General features: G+C 44.3%; 1 protein-coding gene across 9 annotated transcripts in view; it reads left to right on the plus strand.

Moving 5' to 3' along the window:
• Positions 1-19032, plus strand: part of MYBL1 (MYB proto-oncogene like 1) — a 49563-nt gene that overhangs the window by 2133 nt on the left and 28398 nt on the right. For all 9 annotated transcript variants that reach the window (XM_040432705.1, XM_040432711.1, XM_040432709.1 and 6 more), the window contains exons 2-3: positions 14313-14418; positions 14524-14595. In XM_040432705.1, the coding sequence (XP_040288639.1) occupies positions 14313-14418; positions 14524-14595 (178 nt within the window). The remainder of the gene's footprint in view (positions 1-14312; positions 14419-14523; positions 14596-19032) is intronic.

Genomic DNA, 19032 nt, shown 5'->3' on the forward strand with positions numbered 1-19032 from the left:
AACCCCTGCAGTAACGTAAATACATCTTCCTGCCAGTCACCTGCTGCTTGAGGGGTGTCTTCCACTGCATTGGTGTCTGTGTCATTCAGCTCATCCATTAACAAGAGACAGGGGGCAGAGTATGATGAAGGTGCTTAGGGTAGGTGTCCAGGTAGGTGCACTATGTTTGGTGGGATCTTGGCTGTGATACCAAACCACGTCGTCAGTGTCAACCATCTGCCGCATCTCGTATTTACATACGTGAATATTGTTCCTCATTTTGATGCTTTACTGCTCAGTCGATGAATGTGTATGTTTAGACTGGCAGCAGTGCCATGCACAATGAGGGTATTGTGCCCTGTCCACCAGGTTATCTGATACTGCATTGCTTTGTTAAGATGCTGATCAAATGCTTTTTTTTTTTTTCTTGTTCCTATTTTTTATTTTTTTTTAATTCTGCCAGAAATAATTTAGTTGGAGCTCGGGGACTTGTATATTCATTGGAAGTTCAAGCCGATATAATTGTTTGCCTATTTTGGTTCTGATGGGTCACCGTTTGTTTAAGGATTCGGCGTGCTGGCATTGACGCTGTAACTGCTGTTGTTAAAAATTCAACTAATATTTTTAGTTGTAAGGTTTTTGTAGCTTTATTTATTTTGTGTGGGCAGAAAAGCAGATCCAAGTGGTTAATGTGAGATATTTTGCCTATTTCTGCATTAGATTTGTATAATCAAACCCGGATTTGACTATTTATTCACTTTCTGTACATTGCCCAGGCCAGTATCATCATAATGAATGCATCTTTTAAAGAAATGGCCTGTTTCTGCAGAAAGTAATGGCGTTTTGCTGTGTTAGGCCTTAGCTGTAAATCCTATATGCATTTCTTTTCCTTTTTATTATTATTTTTTTTGTTTGTTTGTTTTTATTGTTTTTTGTCTGTATTGGACAGTTTGTACTGCATACTTTTGTCCAAAGATACTGAATTAACGATCTAAGATGCTGATCCACCAAAATATTGTGTAGGTCCCCATCCTGCTGACAAAACAGCTTTCGCTCATCAAGGAATGGACTCCACAAGACTAGAAAAAGTGTCCAGCATTAAAGGGTTATTCCCACTTTAGACATGTATGGCATTTCCACAGGATATATCTGAAAGATGTAGGTCTCACCTCTGGGACCTGCGCCTATCTCCAGAACTTGTGGGCAAATACACCTTTAACTTTTTCAGCAATAACTACAAGAGTAGCTTTTCTGTGGGATTGGACCAGATGGTCCAACCTTTGAACTCCATTAATTGGTGCCCATGACCCAGTCACCAGTTCACCGGTTGTTCTTCCTTGGATCACTTTTGTTAGGTACTAACCATTGCCTTCCTGGAACATCCCAAAATGCCATCTCGGAGATTCTCTAAACCCAGTCGTCTAGCTATTACAATTTGGCCGTTGCCAAGGTCTCGAAGATCCTTACTCTTCACTTGCCGCCTAATATGTCTCACCCCTTGTCACTGTCCTATAGTGAGTGCTATGCACTTCACCTGTCAATGGCTTTATATTATGGATGGTTGATGTACATACACAATGGGAAAACTTATATTAGTAATTTTAGACATTTTTTTTTATACGTTAATTTAGAAAAGTTGGCCAGGGCCGAGAGGAGTTTGTAAATTGGACTAAAAGACGTTCATCATTTTATTTTGCCGCAAACTATTGATGGATAGCCATGCCAGCCAAGAGGTATTGAAAATAAATAGTATCCTACACAATTGGTGAACGGCTCTAAATATTGCAGACTGCAGTTTTGTTTTTCTTTTTGGATTTAGATTTTGTGTACATTACATAGATTGAGTATTGTGAATAGTAGTGGCCTTGAATCCTAGTACATAGTTATCATGTAAGAGCATGGAACTGGCTCCTACTCATTGTGGACCGCTGGTAGCAGAAGACCGCATCCACATACATGATGCATATTACGTGTGGATCTTCCACATGGATTTTTGTGTGGAAAATCTGCAGCGTAATACAGTACCAGCTAAGTAGAGGAGATTTTCAAAATCTCATATACAGTGTGGAAATTTTGCATGTGGAAATTGATCTACAGTATGGATTTTGATATCTGCAGGATGTCAGTTGTTTGTGCAGATATTTAGTGCATTGAAAAGGGCGATATCTGAAGAAATCCGCGTCAACATCTGTGACATAATTTTCAAGTATAACATGCAGCTTTTACGGCAAAAACCGCATGGGAATCCATGCAGAAAGCCACATAAACTACACTGCTGTGTGCATATACCCTAAATGACAATATTCTCATGCTTGTGTTGTGGACACATCTCTAGTAATTGGATTTAGTTTTCCCATTCTAATCCAGATGATCATCAGGAGAAAACTTATTTGGCCCAGTGACCACACATTCAATCACCCATCACAAAGCGCATCCTTTCTAAGCCTCTTTTCATGCCGTTCCACAGAAACCTCACTATAATGTAGTCCAGCTATTCTGCATAATTCATGTGTGTGTCTAGGATGTTTGGACAACCCTGCGTCCAGGCAAAATGCACCCAAGCCTGATCTAAGATGTGCAGTGTGCATACTGATTACTATTGTGTGTGTAGATAGATATGTGTATTAGATTTATCTTGCCTGTCTGTACTTACCGTATGTAGCACCAGGAAGCGGACGGAAACGATGCACTGAATGAACTTCGCTTGACTCTATGCAGGAGTGCTCCTTTGGGTTATAGGGCACATTTAAAACGCCGGTTTTAACAAAGCTTTAAACTGGCGGTGGATGCGCCGAAGTTATGAAGAAGCGCCGGCCTCTCCATAACTTCGTGTGAAACAGTGAGGGGTTGTGTCTGCAAGGCAGGTATTTTCCTCCCAGCAAATGCGGCTGGGCTGGTCTCCAGCCAGGTGAGGTCAAATACCGGACCAGAGTTTTGGCAGCACCTGGCTGTCATTAAATAGGCAGCTGGGTTCAGCAGAGATGTCTTTGTTTTTGGGATCTGAGGCTTTGTGCCGTGCTGGAGGGCTGAGAGCCGCATGCTGGGGAAATAGGCCTCCTAAAGCCTGCTGTGGACTACTGGAGGCAGAACTGCCAGCAAGGTGACTTGTGTTATATGAACTTTCCATTGTGTGTGAATTAACACCAAGACTGCAAAGTTACGTGCTGTTTTGTGCAAATGCCTCAAGTGTGAATAAACACGTTTTGAGTTAAGAACTTGTATTTTTGCCTCTGCACTGCGCCCGCTTACCCAATCTACCAGCGAAACCCCACAATTGGTGGAGGATGCGGGCAAGAGCAGCGAGGCTGGCGTGAACGCCGATCTTTTTGGTTTCAGCATTTTTCAGGCACGGTTGTATGTCATACATTAAAGGGGTTGTCCGGGTTTAGAGCTGAACCCGGACATACCTCCATTTTCACCAAGGCAGCCCCCCTGACTTGAGCATCGGAGCAGGGTAAGGGAGCGCATTGGACCATGAGATGCTCTGATGCTAGCCTCAGGGGGGCTGCCTGGGTGAAAATAAGGGTATGTCCGGGTTCAGCTCTTAACCCAGACAACCCCTTTAAACCAGCTGTATTACAACCAGTGCCCCACGACAAAATGGAGGCTGTTGTGAAGGCCCTCATGGAGGTTAATCTGCAGCAGGGAGAGACAAACATACAGCAACGCAAGGCTAATAAGCAGCATCAGGAGACTAACCAGTTGCTGCTACAACACGTGATGGCTTTGCAGACAGCAGGAGCAACAGCGAGCGTCCACGATGCCCAGAAAGCAGTCTGTGCCGCGATTCCTAAGATGACCCCCACAGACGACATCGAAACCTACCTGGCGATGTATGAGAAAGCGGCCATCAGGGAAAAGCTACCCCGTGACCAGTGGACTGAGGTCGACGCTCCGTTCCTGGCATCCGATTCCCAGCGGGTGTATTTCGACTTGCCGGACGATCAAGCGACTACCAAAAAGTAAAGGGTGAGATTTTGGCAAGACTGGGTGAATGTGTTGGTCTGGCCCCAGCGGGTACATCAGTGGGGGTTTAGGCCGGCTGCGCCTGCGAGGACCCAGTATTATGACTTACTCCACCTCTTGCAAAAGTGGCTACAGCCTGATGTGCTGAGTCCCACGGCTATGCTGGATAGACTATTGGCTGATATGTTCTGGAGGGCTCTGCCACCCCCTCTCCAGTACTGGATCGGCAAGGTGTCTCCTGGCAACACCCTAGAAATGGACCTGGTGCAGCGCTACGAGGCTACTAAGACTGTTACAGGGGGTTCTTTTGGGAGGGGGGCAGTCAAACCCCGTAAATCTCCATCCCAGACCCGGCGACTTGTACCAACCAAACCCACCCGGTGTGTACCCTCTACGGACCTGGCTCCGATAGTCTGCTGGCGGTGTCAGAAGCCGGGCAATGTAAGAGCTGACTGTCCCCATCAGGTGGAACCCATGGATACTAACTATGGCTACCGTCAGTCGCTATATGCCAGGAAGCTGTTTGCAGCAGGTACCCCAAAAGCTCTAAACCACCTTTGCCAGGTGGAGGTAAGAGACACTCCAGCAGAGGCTCTGCTGGACTCGGGGTGTCTGGTGTCCCTAGTAAGGGCCCCCCTGGTACGGTCAGCGGAGTATACTGGCCGGAAAGTCGGGGTCATGTGCATCCATGGAGACTTAAAAGACTATCCCACCGCCCTGGTGTCTCTAATCACAGGGGCTGGCAGATGGACTCAAAGTGGCAGTTGCCCCAAATTTACACTACGAACTTATAATAGAAAGAGACTTCCCGGCACTGTGGCCTGCTATGAGAGTGACTGATACCCATGAGACAGGGATAACCCTAGCAGAGTGGCCCGACTTCAGGGGGGAGACCAGAACCCTGGGAACCTGAGTCGGAAGGGCCAGCGGTAGGGGTGACCGTCACTTCGGTGGAAGAGGGGGAGACAACCCCGCTGAGTGTGATGGTGGGAGACATGGAGGACTTGCCGTCGAGTCCTGAATTGGCAGACCTCCAATGTCTCCGGGGATAATTTTGGTACTTCCCAATGTCGGGACCCAACCCTATCCCGCGCCTGGGAAAATGTATTAATAGTAGATGGTGAACCACAAAACCTGGGGCAGAGTCAGTGTTTCCCCACCCATTGAACAGTTGGTGGTCCCCAAGGCTTATCGCAAGCTTGTGTTAGATCTAGCCCACCAACACGTTCTCGGGGGTCACCTGAAGCTGCAGAAAACTCAGGATCGTATTCTGCAGCGGTTTTACTGGCCCAGCATATTCAAAGAAGTGGAAGAGTTTTGTAAGTCTTGCCCGACCTGCCAGATAACTAGCCTCCAGCCACATTTCCATAGTCCCCTAGTACCTCTCCCAATTATCAAAGTACCGTTTGACCAAATAGCTATGGACCTCATAGGCCCAGTACCGAAGTCTGCCAGAGGGCATCAACACATCTTAGTCATTCTAGACTACGCCTCTCGGTACCCAAGTTAATGGAGATGTTTTCCCGAGTAGGACTACCTAAAGAAGTTCTGACCGACCAAGTAACCCCTTTTATGTCCAAGGTGATGACGGAACTCTGTAAGTTGCTGCACACAAAACAACTACGGATGTCCGTTTACCATCCGCAAACGGACGGTCTGGTAGAACGGTTTAACCAAACATTAAAATATATGTTGAAAAAGGTAGTGTCTAAAGATGGGAAGGACTGGGACCTCCTTCTGCCCTATCTCATGTTCACAGTGCGAGAGGTACCCCAGGCCTCTACTGTGTTCTCGCCCTTCAAACTGCTATATGGCAGACACCCTCATGGTCTCTTGGATGTGGTCAAAGAGGCGTGGTAACAACAACCCACTCCACATAAAAGTGTAATTGAGTATGTTACCCAGATGCAAGATCGGATAGAGACAGTGTTGCCTCTTGTTAGGGAGCATATGGAGGCAGCTCAGCGAGTCGGGTCTATAATCGCCAGGCTCGGGTCCGGATATTTAACCCGGGTGATCGGGTTTTGGTTCTGGTGCCGACTGTGGACAGTAATTTCCTGGCTAGGTGGCAGGGGCACTAGGAGGTACTCGAGAAAATTGGAGATGGAAACTACAAGGTACACCAGTCGGGGCGGCAGAAGCTGGAGCAGGTTTACCATGTGAATTTACTCAAACCGTGGAAAGATAGGGAAACCTGTACCGAAGACGGGTTTCTACGAGAAGAGGTACCGGCCACTCTGTCTGATGCAAGAGAGGCGGCTGCCACAGTAAAAATTGATGACAGTCTCTCCTCTAAACAGACTCAGGAGGCCAGGAAGTTCGTTAGTCGGAACACGGATGTGTTCTCAGACCTCCCTGGACGCACTTCCGTAATCCAGCATGATATTGTCACTGAGCCTCAGACAAAAGTCCGATTTAAAATCATACCGGGTACCCGAGGCTCAGCGGCAAGCCATATCGGAGGAATGCAGCTAATGTTGCAGCTAGACGTCATTGAGAAGTCAAAAAGTGAGTTTGCCAGTCCTATAGTATTGATACCAAAGCCGGACGGGACGTTACGGTTTTGTAACGACTTTCGAAAACTTAACCAGGTTTCCAAATTCGATGCATATCCCATGCCCTGGGTGGGTGAGCTCATCAAGAGGTTAGGACAAGCCCGGCATTTTTCTGTTTTGGACCTCACAAAAGGGTACTGGTGCCCTTAACGGAGGCTGCCAAAGAGAAAATTGCCTTCATCACGCCTGAGGGGCTGTATCAATATACGGTCTTATCCTTTGGTCTGCAGGGTGCCCCCGCCACTTTTCAGAGACTAATGGACATTGTGCTTCGTCCACATCGGCGGTACGCTTCTGCTTACCTGGACGATATTGTCATCTGCAGTACCGACTGGGAAAGTCAACTACCCAAAGTGCAGGCTGTAGTGGACTCTCTTCGGAAAGCTGAGAGCCGCATGCTGGGGAAACTGGACCCCTAAAGCCTGCTGGGGACTACTGGGGGCAGAATTGCCAGCAAGGTGACTTGTGTTATGTGAACTTTCCATTGTTTGTGAATTAACACCAAGACTGCAAAGTTGCGTGCTGTTCTGTGCAATTGCCTCAATTGTGAATAAACACTGACGTTTTGAGTTAAGAACTTGTATTTTGCCTCTGTACTGCGCCCGCTTACCCTATCTACCAGAGCGAAATCCAACTATATGTATATATTGATATACATGTAGATATATAAAAAATAAACTCTATATAAAGGGGCAGGACACATTTACAACTGCTATAGAATCTCTAAGTTGGCCACAGCTAATTTTGGCTCCTTTCCCGTAGATGACAAGAACCTGTAAGGATACCTCCACATGGTGAAAATTACGCACGTTTTTTCCACACAGATTTTGTGCAAAAAACCCACAGTGTAATACAGCTTTTTTGTGGATTTCACCTTTTTTTTATTTTTATTTTATACTGTGAAATTAATGGGGTTGAGCGTAGCCACTATGCAATGTATGGCGCTGTGCTTGGTAAACTGCAAGAAGGCCGTGGCGCTCATAGGAGCGCCGGTGCCTTCTCAAACAGCTAATTGGCGGGGTCCTGTGGGTCAGACCCCCACACCAATCGGTATCAAAATCTGGGAAAACCCCTGTAATGGAAGAGTGAAGTCTGCAGCAAAACTGCATCAATAACTGCGCAATAAAGTGCTCAAACTTTGATAAATACTGCAGATTTTTGTGTGGTTTTGGTGCAGATTTGAAGCAAATTAGAATTGGGAATTGGGCTGATCATCCGAGGGAGCTGGTAAGGGAGGTGACGAACAAGGTGGGCCCCTCCAATTCTGTGAATACGGTGTGAATCATCATCATCATCATCATCAGGAGTTGAGCCTTGTAAAAAAATGTGGGATATATTATTTATACATACACACACATATATATATATATATATATATATATATATATATATATATATATACACACACACATATATGCATGCCTAGCACACTACATACATACATGAGTCCCCCGTCAGATTTTAACTTTTAATGAAAATAAAATGGGGGAAAAAAATCTGCTGCCTATTTTCTGCTCGTGGCATCTCTGGCCGCCCTGCCCTTGGCTTCACAGCAAAGGAATGCACTCTGGAAAATGTGACTCTCTCTATTGGATAGGCCAATGTAGTGACAGAGGCGCTTGTGTTACATAATTGCAAAGGTATTAACTGTTGCCTTGCAAGCAGCTTGTGAGCGGCAACTATAAACGTCTGTGTCGTACCTGAAAAATTACGGTATATCAGCATCCTGACAATTAACTGTGTTATATAATACCGCGAGCAAAGTCTGAGTCTGTGATTTCACAAGTAAAATCTGAGGTAAATTTCCAAGGGGTTTGAATGTTTATTGTAAATAAAGTTTATTAAAACACACACTCTGTGAGGATATTTACTAATGCAATTATATCTCTTCCATGCTCCTCATTTGTGAAGGGCAGGCTGTCACAAGTGGATGTGGCTGCTCGGTGATTGATTCATGAATGTTTTCCGCTGCTTTCTACTCTAAAAATGCAGATGAAGTGCTTGACAGCAGTGTTCATAAATGACTCTATGTTCTCCTCATCGTAATATACTGTTTGCAGTGTTTGCTTCAATAAACTTTATTGACAATTCATTTTAATAACCCCTTTAATTGAGGCATAGCTTTCATTAAAATGGGCACTAGGACCTGCAAGCTGTACAAGAACTCAGGAGCATACATAGAAGTGAGGGGCACCATAGCAATATACAGGGTGGGCCATTTATATGGATACACCTTAATAAAATGGGAATGGTTGGTGATATTAACTTCCTGTTTGTGGCACATTAGTATATGTGAGGGGGGAAACTTTTCAAGATGGGTGGTGACCATGGCGGCCATTTTGAAGTCGGCCATTTTGAAGTCGGCCATTTTGAATCCAACTTTTGTTTTTTCAATAGGAAGAGGGTCATGTGACACATCACTTATTGGGAATTTGACAAGAAAAACAATGGTGTTCTTGGTTTTAACGTAACTTTATTCTTTCATGAGTTATTTACAAGTTTCTGACCACTTATAAAATGTGTTCAATGTGCTGCCCATTGTGTTGGGTTGTCAATGCAACCCTCTTCTCCCACTCTTCACACACTGATGGCAACACCGCAGGAGAAATGCTAGCACAGGCTTCCAGTATCCGTAGTTTCAGGTGCTGCACATCTCGTATCTTCACAGCATAGACAATTGCCTTCAGATGACCCCAAAGATAAAAGTCTAAGGGGGTCAGATCGGGAGGCCTTGGGGGCCATTCAACTGGCCCACGACGACCAATCCACTTTCCAGGAAACTGTTCATCTAGGAATGCTCAGACCTGACACCCATAATGAGGTGGTGCACCATCTTGCTGGGAAAAACTCAGGGAACGTGCCAGCTAGATGAACAGTTTCCTGGAAAGTGGATTGGTCATCGTGGGCCAGTTGAATGGCCCCCAAGGTCTCCCGATCTGACCCCCTTAGACTTTTATCTTTGGGGTCATCTGAAGGCAATTGTCTATGCTGTGAAGATACAAGATGTGCAGCACCTGAAACTATGGATACTGGAAGCCTGTGCTAGCATTTCTCCTGCGGTGTTGCTATCAGTGTGTGAAGAGTGGGAGAAGAGGGTTGCATTGACAATCCAACACAATGGGCAGCACATTGAACACATTTTATAAGTGGTTAGAAACTTGTAAATAACTCATGAAAGAATAAAGTGACGTTAATACCAAGCACACCATTGTTTTTCTTGTGAAATTCCCAATAAGTTTGATGTGTCACATGACCTTCCTATTGAAAAAACAAAAAATGGATTCAAAATGGCCGACTTCAAAATGGCCACCATGGTCACCTCCCATCTTGAAAAGTTTCCCTCCCCCCACATATACTAATGTGCCACAAACAGGAAGTTAATATCACCAACCATTCCCATTTTATTAAGGTGTATCCATATAAATGGCCCACCCTGTACATAGCGAACCACTGTCCTGTTTTAGGTTTCCTCATCCCATCTGTACACCCACATTTTGCTCACTCTCACCCTTGGAGTAGAGAAAGGTAATGTTGGACCTGAATCTGTTCTCCCTCGGTTTTGATACTGTTGTGTGCTCAGTGTAGAGAGGGGAGAGGTGGCTAACCTAATCCCCTTCTTAGGGCCCTTAGCACCTTAAAAAACTATGTACACATTTGGGAGCAATTCTTTTTTATTATTATTATTGCTTTGTACTCATTTTGAGCTAAAAATCATTTTTTTCAATTGGCCTTTATTAAAAATCTGGAATCCCTTTTTGTGTACATAGCTGAGATGCTGTAGTAGCTGCCTGTAGATTTTCTGTCTTCTCAGTCAGTTGGGGAGCTGACAGACTCCTTATCTCTGCTCTTTGCCCTTATAAACCGTCATTATAGCTCAGTTCTTATCTTACTTATACGAATGTGGCTTAAATAAATGTTTGTTTATGACCTCTTAGTAGTTTAGAGATAAGGTTTATTAGATGACCGGCACAAAGTGAAAGTACCAGTCGCACAGTTAGAAAAACAGTTCACCCTTTGTGACCGAACGCCTAAATATTTTTTAATGAAGGCCAATTGAAAATATGATTTTTAGCCAACAATAAGTAAAATGCAATCATAAAAAAAAAAAAGCCTCCAAAGGTGTACATGGCCTTTAACTTCTTAAGGACATAGGGCGTACAGGTATGCCCTTGTGCCCTGGTACTTAAGGACTTATATGCCTAAAAAAAAAAGTTTTATTCACCCCCCCCTGCACCCCCGAATGATTTTTATGGTGGCGGGAGGTGCAGGGGGAGGGTTGCGGGCGGTGCGGGAGGCGGGCGGTGCGGCAGGCGGGATCGCGATCCCCCGCCCGCCTCCCCTTGTATAATCGTTGGTGTCTAGTGGGGATACCAGGGTGCCAGCACTTTGCTGGCACCCTGGTATAAACGGCTGACATCTGCGATGCGATGTCAGCCGTTTAACCCTTTCCATACAGCGGTCCGTACGGACCGCTGTATGGAAAAGGTTAACAGCGCAGGGAGCTCCCTCCCTCTCCCATCGGGGGGCTGCTGTGCCTTTGCAGCCCCCCGATGGGGAGGGAGAGAGCCCCCCGAGAGATCCCCTCCTTACCCTTCCCCGTCTGCGAAGTTCTGAGCAGTACTGAGCAGACGGGGAAGGTTCCCATGGCAACAGGACGCCTCTCAGGCTCCTGCTGTCCATGGTGCTGAACAGATCTGTGCTGAAAGGCATAGATCTGTTCAGTGTAAGTAAAATACAGTACAGAACAATATATATTGTACTGTACTGTATTATACAGACATCAGACCCACTGGATCTTCAAGAACCAAGTGGGTCTGGGTCAAAAAAAAGTGAATAAAAGTGAAAAAAAAGTAAAAATCAAAAAACACATTTATCACTGATAAAAAATGAAAAAAATAAAATTCCCTACACATGTTTGGTATCGCCGCGTCCGTAACGACCTGATCTATAAAACGGTCATGTTACTTTACCCGAACGGTGAACACCATAAAAATAAAAAATAAAAAACTATGATGAAATTGAAATTTTGCCCACCTTACTTCCCAAAAAAGGTAATAAAAGTGATCAAAAAAGTCGCATGTACGCCAAAATTGTAACAATCAAACCGTCATCTCATCCCGCAAAAATCATACCCTACCCAAGATAATCGCCCAAAAACTGAAAAAACTATGGCTCTTAGACTATGGAAACACTAAAACATGATTTTTTTTGTTTCAAAAATGAAATCATTGTGTAAAACTTACATAAATAAAAAAAAAGTATACATATTAGGTATCGCCGCGTCCGTATCGCCCGGCTCTATAAAAATATCACATGATCTAACCCCTCAGATGACCACCGTAAAAAAATAAAAATAAAAACGGTGTAAAAAAAGCCATTTTTTGTCATCTTACGTCACAAAAAGTGTAATAGCAAGCAATCAAAAAGTCATATGCACCCCAAAATAGATGCCAATCAAACCGTCATCTCATCCCGCAAAAAATGAGACCCTACTTAAGATAATCGCCCAAAAACTGAAAAAACTATGGCTCTTAGACTATGGAGACACTAAAACATTTTTTTGGTTTTAAAAATGAAATCATTGTGTAAAACTTACATAAATAAAAAAAATTGTATACATATTAGGTATCGCCGCGTCCGTGACAACCTGCTCTATAAAATTACCACATGATCTAACCTGTCAGATGAATGTTGTAAATAACAAAAAAAAAAACGGTGCCAAAAAAGCTATTTCTTGTTACCTTGCCGCACAAAAAGTGTAATATAGAGCAACCAAAAATCATATGTACCCTAAACTAGTACCAACAAAACTGCCACCCTATCCCGTAGTTTCTAAAATGGGGTCACTTTTTTGGAGTTTCTACTCTAGGGGTGCATCAGGGGGGCTTCAAATGGGACATGGTGTCAAAAAAACCAGTCCAGCAAAATATGCCTTCCAAAAACCATATGGTGTTCCTTTCCTTCTGCGCCCTGCCGTGTGCCCGTACAGCGGTTTACGACCACATATGGAGTGTTTCTGTAAACTACAGAATTAGGGTCATAAATAATGAGTTTTGTTTGGCTGTTAACCCTTGCTTTGTAACTGGAAAAAAAATATTAAAATGGAAAATCTGCCAAAAAAGTGAAATTTTGAAATTGTATCTCTATTTTCCATTAAATCTTGTGCAACACCTAAAGGGTTAACAAAGTTTGTAAAATCAGTTTTGAATACCTTGAGGGGTGTAGTTTCTTAGATGGGGTCACTTTTATGGAGTTTATAATCTAGGGGTGCATCAGGGGGGCTTCAAATGGGACATGGTGCCAAAAAAAGTCCAGCAAAATCAGCCCTCCAAAAACCAAACGGCGCACCTTTCACTCTACGCCCCGCTGTGTGCCCGTACAGTAGTTTACGGCCACATATGGGGTGTTTCTGTAAACAGCAGAGTCAGGGCAATAAAGATACAGTCTTGTTTGGCTGTTAACCCTTGCTTTGTTAGTGGAAAAAATGGGTTAAAATGGAAAATTAGGCAAAAAAATGAAATTCTCAAATTTCATCGCCATTTGCCAATAACTCTTGTGCAACACCTAAAGGGTTAACGACGTATGTAAAATCAGTTTTGAATACCTTGAGGGGTGTAGTTTCTTAGATGGGGTCACTTTTAGGGAGTTTCTCCTCTAGGGGTGCATCAGGGGGCTTCAAATGGGACATGGTGTAAATAAACCAGTCCATAAAAATCAGCCTTCCAAAAACCATATGGCGCACCTTTCACTCTACGCCCCGCTGTGTGGCCGTACAGTAGTTTACGGCCACATATTGGGTGTTTCTGTAAACAGCAGAGTCAGGGCAATAAAGATACAGTCTTGTTTGGCTGTTAACCCTTGGTTTGTTAGTGGAAAAAATGGGTTAAAATGAAAAATTAGACAAAAAAATGAAATTCTCAAATTTCCTCCCTATTTGCCAATAACTCTTGTGCAACACCTAAAGGGTTAACAACGTATGCAAAATCAGTTTTGAATACCTTGAGGGGTGTAGTTTCTTAGATGGGGTCATTTTTGGGTGGTTTCTATAATGTAAGCCTCGCAAAGTGACTTGAGACCTGAACTGGTCCCTAGAAATTGAGTTTTTGTAAATTTCGGAAAAATTTCAAGATTTGCTTCTAAACTTCTAAGCCTTATAACATCCCCAAAAAATAAAATATCATTCCCAAAACAATTCAAACATGAAGTAGACATATGGGGAATGTAAAGTCATCACAATTTTTGGGGGTATTACTATGTATTACAGAAGTAGAGAAACTGATACTTTGAAATTTGCAAAATTTTTTCAAATTTTTGTTAAATTAGGTATTTCTTGGTGCAAAAAAAATTTTTTTTTTTACTCCATTTTACCAGTGTCATGAAGTACAATATGTGACGAAAAAACAATCTCAGAACGGCCTGGATAAGTCAAACCGTTTTAAAGTTATCAGCACTTAAAGGGACTCTGGTCAGATTTTCAAAAAATGGCCTGGTCCTAAGGTGTAAAAAGGCTGTGTCCTTAAGGGGTTAACTGCCTATGTGGCATGTATCATAGTTGATAACTGTCTCGAATTTGAAGGGACTGTCCCTGATTTTCAGAGACAGTCCTGGCAAATTTTAGGCTGTCCTGGGCTGAAAATGGGTGGAGTTAACAATATCCCTGCCCAGAAGTGGGCGTTTCTGGTTAGAGTTTGGGCGTTCCTAGGGCCAGGGTTTTGGATGCCCCGTTTTTACCACCTAAGCGTTGGTAAGTATGCATGTACGTGCTTCCATAACCTATCTTTGCACTAAATCTCTCCCCTTCTCTGTCTTTAGCGAGGATGAAGATGACGATCTTCATTATGCTGACCATGATTATGAGGTTCCAGTGCAGAAAACTGTAAAGAAAGTCTGGAACAGAGTCAAATGGTCCAAAGAAGAGGTGCCGTTTACATGCTTCTTGTGTCTTACAATTGCAGCTCTTCCTGTAGTCTTCAGTTTTCATTAAGAATGCGTTTTTTTCTTTTTTTTTGTTTGTTTTTTACAGGATGAAAAACTGAAGAAATTAGTTGAACAGCATGGGACGGATGACTGGGCTCTTGTGGCTTGTCATTTTATGGTAAGTTTTCTGTAAATCCTGTAAATTATCAGTAATAACAGAGTGAGCGCAGTATGGACGCGCTAACCTGGTAACCTATTTTGACCTGGTCACAATAACTGCTATTTACCTTACTATCAGTACATCTCATTGAGAAAAAAAAATAATGTGAAAAATGTTGCCCACTTTTCTGAAAATTACTATTGTCCAGCAAAAGGCAAATGCAGGCAGGTGAAAACAGAAGTATTTGTATCCTCAGCATAAGGCCTTATGCGCATGACTATCCATTTTGTGGTCCGCAAACCATGGACACTAGCCAGGTGCATTCTGCCATTTTTTTATTACACCCAACAGTAGAAATGGCTATTCTTGCACGGAAAATAGACAAAAATATGACATGTTCTATAATTTACGGAGATGGGTGACCTCTGTGTGCTGTCCTAATTTTTTGCAGCCCCATAGAAATGAATGGTTGTATGCATGAGGCCTAAAGAAGGATCATGCAAACTTAGACCAGTGCTGGACTATTGGTCATCCTATAGATAATGGAGCATTGCCATCTAATTGTATGTATAATAATCTAAAGGTGTTCATGCTAAGGTTACTAGAAACCTTATCCATCCAGGACTTATGAAAGAGGAGAATTATCAGTGTCATTGTAAGTATATCTTCCGGTACTTCAGAATGGTGGCACTGTTTGACCCTTGCTGGATCTTAGGTTCAGACTTGTAGTTTGTATGTGTTTGCATGCTTTTCCCCCAGATGATCCGGTCAGCTCCCACACTCTAAAAACAAACAGGTTACCTTGGAGTTTAGATTGTGAGCCCCAATGGAGACAGGGACCAATACGGGACCAATACGAGCGATGGCGATCTCTGTGTAGCACTGTGGAATATGTTGGCGCCATATGAATAAAATCTTGGCATCATCACTGTGCTCAATGCTGGAGCTACAGTCGTGGCCAAAAGTTTTGAGAATTACATAAATATTGGAAAAGTTGCTGCTTAAGTTTTTATAATAGCAATTTGCATATACTCCAGAATGTTATGAAGAGTGATCAGATGAATTGCATAGTCCAGGCATCCTCAAACTGCGGCCCTCCAGCTGTTGTAAAACTACAACTTCCACAATGCCCTGCTGTAGGCTGATACCCGTAGGCTGTTCAAGCATGCTGGGAGTTGTAGTTTTGCAACAGCTGGAGCGCCGCAGTTTGAGGATGCCTGGCATAGTCCTTCTTTGCCATGAAAATTAACCTCATCCCAAAAAAACCTTTCCACTGCATTTCATTGCTGTCATTAAAGGACCTGCTGAGATCATTTCAGTAATCGTCTTGTTAACTCAGGTGAGAATGTTGACGAGCACAAGGCTGGAGATCATGTCAGGCTGATTGGGTTAAAATGGCAGACTTGACATGTTAAAAGGAGGGTGATGCTTGAAATCATTGTTCTTCCATTGTTAACCATGGTGACCTGCAAAGAAACGTGTGCAGCCATCATTGCGTTGCATAAAAATGGCTTCACAGGCAAGGATATTGTGGCTACTAAGATTGCACCTCAATCAACAATTTATAGGATCATCAAGAACTTCAAGGAAAGAGGTTCAATTCTTGTTAAGAAGGCTTCAGGGCGTCCAAGAAAGTCCAGCAAGCGCCAGGATCGTCTCCTAAAGAGGATTCAGCTGCGGGATTGGAGTGCCACCAGTGCAGAGCTTGCTCAGGAATGGCAGCAGGCAGGTGTGAGCGCATCTGCACGCACAGTGAGGCGAAGACTTTTGGAAGATGGCCTGGTGTCAAGAAGGGCAGCAAAGAAGCCACTTCTCTCGAAAAAAAAACATCAGGGACAGATTGATCTTCTGCAGAAAGTTTGGTGAATGGACTGCTGAGGACTGGGGCAAAGTCATATTCTCTGATGAAGCCTCTTTCCGATTGTTTGGGGCATCTGGAAAAAGGCTTGTCCGGAGAAGAAAAGGTGAGCGCTACCATCAGTCCTGTGTCATGCCAACAGTAAAGCATCCTGAGACCAATCATGTGTGGGGATGCTTCTCATCCAAGGGAGTGGGCTCACTCACAATTTTGCCCAAAAACACAGCCATTAATAAAGAATGGTACCAAAACACCCTCCAACAGCAACTTCTTCCAACAATCCAACAACAGTTTGGTGAAGAACAATGCATTTTCCAGCACGATGGAGCATCGTGCCATAAGGCAAAAGTGATAACTAAGTGGCTCGGGGACCAAAACGTCGACATTTTGGGTCCATGGCCTGGAAACTCCCCAGATCTTAAAGGGATTCTGTCACCTCCCCTAACCGAAAATCAGATTTTAAAGCATTCATGTAGCACAGCTTACCTTGAATCGGCTGTGCTCTTTTATCTTGTAATCCGTCCAGTAGTTTATGATAAAAACGACTTTTATGTTTATGTAAATTAGCCCTGAAGGTGCCCAGAGGGGCGTTTTGTTAGCTTTAGTGTGCCCAGTACCGCCCCTCTTACGGTGCCCAAAACGCCTTCCTTCCAACTGCCTAACCGCCCACAGCCTCTCATCCCTCTCCTCCCCCTCCCTCACGGCCGAACTAACTCTCGCGCAGGCGCAGTACCCACTGAGGGCTGCGCCAGTGCAATCTGCAGGAGACTGAGGGCAGGAGCTTCATCTTTGTCACTGGGCATGCGCCGAGCCCAGTGACGTCAGATGCTCTCTCTTCCCTCAGTCAGCCTGGTGAGGAAGCGCAGAGGATTGCCGATCGGCTGCTGCACCCTGCGTTTTCTCCAGCCGGTCTGCCTGCCAGAGTGAAGCCAGCCAGCGATTTCTTTCCCCACCCTCCCTCCTGGAAAGAAATCCTTATTTTTTTGGAGAAAATAGGTATTATTATACGCAGGGTGCATAATATCATAAACTACTGGACAGATTACAAGATAAAAGAGCACATCCGATTCAAGGTAAGCTGTGCTGCATGACTGCTTTAAAATCGGATTTTCGGTTAGGGGAGGTGACAGAATCCCTTTAATCCCATTGAGAACTTGTGGTCAATCCTCAAGAGGCGGGTGGACAAACAAAAACCCACTAATTCTGACAAACTCCAAGAAGTGATTATGAAAGAATGGGTTGCTATCAGTCAGGAATTGGCCCAGAAGTTGATTGAGAGCATGCCCAGTCAAATTGCAGAGGTCCTGAAAAAGTAGGGCCAACACTGCAAATACTGACTCTTTGCATAAATTAGGGATCGACCGATATAGATTTTTTAGGGCCGATACCGATAATTTGTGAACTTTCAGGCCAATAGCCGATAATTTATACCGATTTATTCTGGGAATTTTCATTTTTGATAAAAAAAAAAATTTCCTACACAAATCTGCTGAAAATTAATATGTTAAGGGTCCATTCACACGTCCGTAATTTGGGTCCGCATTCGTTCCGCAATTTGCGGACCCGTTCACTTTCAATGGGGCTTGAACGGATGCAAATCCACATTTCCGGGATCCGCATCCTTTTTTTCGGGATCCGTTTTTTCGGGTTCCGCAATTTCGTTCCTGGAAAAAATAGAACATGTCCTATTTTTGTCCGCAATTGCGGATCAGAAAAGGCATTTTCTATTATAGTGTCTGTGATGTGCGGATCCGCAAATTGCGGATCGCACATTGCAGGTGTCCGTGTTTTGTGGATCCGCAAAACACTTATGGACGTGTGAATGGACCCTTATTGTTAACGTGTATTTTTTTTTTTTTTCTTGTAAATCTTTTTCATTTATACTTAAGATTTTTGTGGGTTTTTTTTGTTGTGTTTTTTTTTTTACTAACTCTTAGCCCCCTTAGGGACTAGAACCCTTGTCCTATTCACCCTGATAGATCTCTATCAGGGTGAATAGGACCTCACACTGTCCCTGCTGCCCTGTGCTCTGTGCACACAGCAGCATGGAGCTGAACATGGCAGCCAGGGCTTCAGTAGCGTCCTGGCTGCCATGGTAACCGATCGGAGCCCCAGGATTACACTGATGGGGCTCCGATCAGAGGAGGAAGGGAGAGGGGATCCTGTGGCCACTGCCACCAATGATTAATACTGGGTGGGGGGGCGCACTGCGCCACCAATGTTTTTACTACTGGGATGGGGGTGGGGGGCGCACTGCGCCACCAATGATTAATACTGGGGGGGGGGGGGGGGGCGCACTGCGCCACCAATGAAGATAAGTCTCTCAATCATTCATATACAGGAGGCGGGAGCTGGCTGCAGAATCACATAGCCGGCTCTCGACCTCTATGAGCGGTAGCTGCGATCCGCGGCACCTGAGGGGTTAACTACCGCGGACCGCAGCTACCGCTCATAGAGGTCGGGAGCCGGCTATGTGATTCTGCAGCCAGCTCCCGCCTCCTGTATATGAATGATTGACAGACTTATCTTCATTGGCGGCGCAGTGGCCATAACCCCTCCCCTCCTCTTGTCTTCTCTCCTCTCATTGGCGGCAGCAG

The sequence above is a fragment of the Bufo bufo genome, chromosome 5 (assembly GCF_905171765.1).
Source record: "Bufo bufo chromosome 5, aBufBuf1.1, whole genome shotgun sequence".
In the NCBI taxonomy this organism is placed as follows: Eukaryota; Metazoa; Chordata; class Amphibia; order Anura; family Bufonidae; genus Bufo; species Bufo bufo.